Consider the following 2,890-nt stretch of genomic DNA (forward strand, 5'->3'; position numbering starts at 1 on the left):
GTATCTTTATGTGAGGTAGGGAGTAAAGATTCTTTTCAAAATATAGATATCTAATTTATTGAATTTATCAATTTCTACAAAAACTCCTACTTTTCTCCCTGCATTGTAATTCTGTAATAAGTGAACATGTGTGTGTAGCTTTATCTTTAAGATACCAATATAAGACTTTCTTCTTTTGATATTTATGCATTCCACAGTTTATGTCTTATTTTTTAATGCCAATTAAAAATATCTTCTCACTGCCTTGTGTTTTATTCATAGCTTTGTTCTCTTTATTTCATTTCATTTTTTTCTGAGACAGAGTCTCACTCTGTCACCCAGGCTGTAGTGCAGTGACGCAATCTCGGCTCACTGCAACCTCTGCCTTCTGGGTTCAACTGATTCTCCAGCCTCAGCCTCCCAAGTAGCTGGGATTACAGACATGCACCACCATGCCTGGCTAATTTTGTATTTTTAGTAGAGACGGGGTTTCGCCATGTTGGCCAGGCTGGTCTTGAACTTTTGACCTCAAGTGACCCACCCACCTTGGCCTCCCAAAGTGCTGGGATTACAGGCATGAGCCACTGCACCTGGCCTTTACTTTTGTTCTTTTAAAAAAAGTGTATTTCTTCTTCCCAACACTCAGAAATTTTCTAGTTCTTTTGCAATTGATTCCTAGTTTTAATTCTAATACAATCAAAGGAGAGAGTTTTCACAATTTTTGTAGTTTGAAATGTATTTTTTTTTTTTTTTTTTTTTTTTTTGCAGCACCTGTGGGAGTTTATTAGGTGGAGCATTTCCTAAATGTGCAGGGACCGGAAGGGCAGGGGTGGGAGGGGTCCGCAGCCAGGCTCCGTGAGCTGTGGTCTCCCTGAGGACTCAGGTTGAGGGGTGCTGGTCCTCGGGCCCAGGCCATCGCTCTTCAGCAAGCGCATTTTCTGCTAGTGCTGCCGGATAAAGTCTCGCACACAGGTATCCAACATGGCCCCGGTGAGGACCCCATCCTCGGAGGTATACGCCGTGGCCTGACAGGACACAGCCAGCTGTGCAATCTTCCGGCCCGACATGCCCTCCGTCAGCCGAGCGATCTCCACGCACTTCCTCCCATAGTCAAACTGGGCCAGCTTCTGGCGCTGCTTTCCTTCTGTTGCCGGCTTAAGAACATACTTGTCAAGATACATTCCCACCAGGCGCTCCCGCTCCTCCTGCCGAGGCAGGTCGAAGTGACACATCATGTCGACGCTATCATGGATGTCCCGGTGTAACTGCTCGGGGTGGCGGCTGGCCAGGACCAGCATGAATTTGTTGCTGCATTGCCTCGTGTGGTATAGGAAGGTGTCCTGGGCGACTCTGAGGTCCTGATTTATCTCCTCAGTGGCTGGCTTCCGAAGGAAGGCATCCGCGTCGTCCATGAAGAGCAGGAAGCCGCGCCGGCTGGTATCGGCCCGGTCAAACAGCTTGCGCATGGCGGTCATGCCTTCCCACCCCATGAGGGCCAGGTCCTCGCCTGTCATGACGGCGTAGTCCATGCCCGAGTACAGGGCGAGATTCTTGGCAAACAGTGTCTTCCCGGTGCCTGGTGGCCCGTACAGCAGGACGTTCCTGTACAGCCTGCGGTTCTTCTCCGTGTTCCTTGTTGCTATGGCGATGATGCGTACCTTTGCTTCCAGGCGGGGACGCAGCACAACACCCTCCAGCACGTCCTGAGGCCGACTGAGGAACTGCCGGCGGACCTGGAAAGGGTGCTGCAGCGCCTCCAGCACCGTGATACGGGACTTCTCCCTCACCAGGGATGTCTTCAACAGCCCAGCCTCGATGAAGCGCGCTGCGGCGGCTGTTCCATTCTTGGCAGAGTAGACCCCGCCAGCCAGCAGCGTCAGCCCAACCACCGTGGCTGTCAGTGTCCCGGTCTCTCACAATGGCACGGAATCTTTCCCCAAACATGGTGACAGCCGTCCTGATGGACGCAAAGAAGGTCTGATGGTGCTTCAGCACGGACTCCTCCTGCTTCCATAAGTTCTCCTCATTGACAAGTTGTTTGAGCTTGGACTGTTGCTCCGGCTGCAAAGTCGGCTCCTGCATCTGCACCAGATTCACGGAGTCCTTCGACATGGCCTGTGAGAGTTCTCATTAGGTGGAACAAGAGACTTGAGAAAAGAAATGAGACACAGAGACAAAGTATAGAGAAAGAAAAAGTGGGCCCAGGGGACCGGCGCTCAGCATACAGAGGACCCACGCCGGCCGTTTGAAATGTATTAAAATTTTAATAGCCCAGCATATTCCATAAAGAAAATCTTAAAGCCCAGTATAAATCTAATACAAATATAGTTATAATGACACATTTTTAGTTAACATATACTTGTAATTTTTTCTAAAACTTGATTTTCAACATTTCTATATCCTTTTATTTTAGATATATGTATTTTAAGCAGCTTATGGATGTTTTGGGTTTTATTCAGCCTAATAATTTATTTTGTTTACATTTAATGTAATTACCTCTATATTTAGATTTAAATTGCCATTTTATTACTTCTAGTTTCCCCACATTTCTTATCTCTCTTTCTTAGTATTTTCTTGCAAGAAAGCCTAACAGGTTATACATTCTTTTACTTACAGTGAAAATAATTAAGGTTACAACAAAAATTCTTGGCATATTATAATCCAACATAAACTAGAGTTGTATTATTTCTCAGAAAACGCTATGCTCCTAGAACACTTTAATCTTATTTTCCTGCTTCCTACCTTTTGTGTTATTATTGTCACAATTTTGATTCACATTTCGTTAAATGCCATGAGACATTACTTGTATTTTTGTTCTCATCAATTTTTACTAACATTTGCTCACATTTCCATCTTTTCCATTTATCTTCTCATTTTTTCTTATTTTATCAATTTTCTTTTGCCTGAAGAT

General features: G+C 45.4%; 1 protein-coding gene across 1 annotated transcript; it reads right to left on the reverse strand.

Annotated features, from left to right (window-relative positions):
* Positions 1-752: 752 nt before the first annotated feature.
* Positions 753-2,091, reverse strand: LOC117073156 (ATPase family AAA domain-containing protein 3C-like). The gene is given in 3 exon segments (XM_033193705.1): positions 753-893; positions 896-1,881; positions 1,883-2,091. Coding segments are annotated over 3 exon segments (1,230 nt in total). The 3' UTR covers positions 753-858.
* Between the last annotated feature and the right edge of the window lie 799 nt (positions 2,092-2,890).

This window comes from Trachypithecus francoisi, unplaced genomic scaffold (assembly GCF_009764315.1).
Source record: "Trachypithecus francoisi isolate TF-2019V2 unplaced genomic scaffold, Tfra_2.0 Lachesis_group4, whole genome shotgun sequence".
NCBI classification, from domain to species: domain Eukaryota; kingdom Metazoa; phylum Chordata; class Mammalia; order Primates; family Cercopithecidae; genus Trachypithecus; species Trachypithecus francoisi.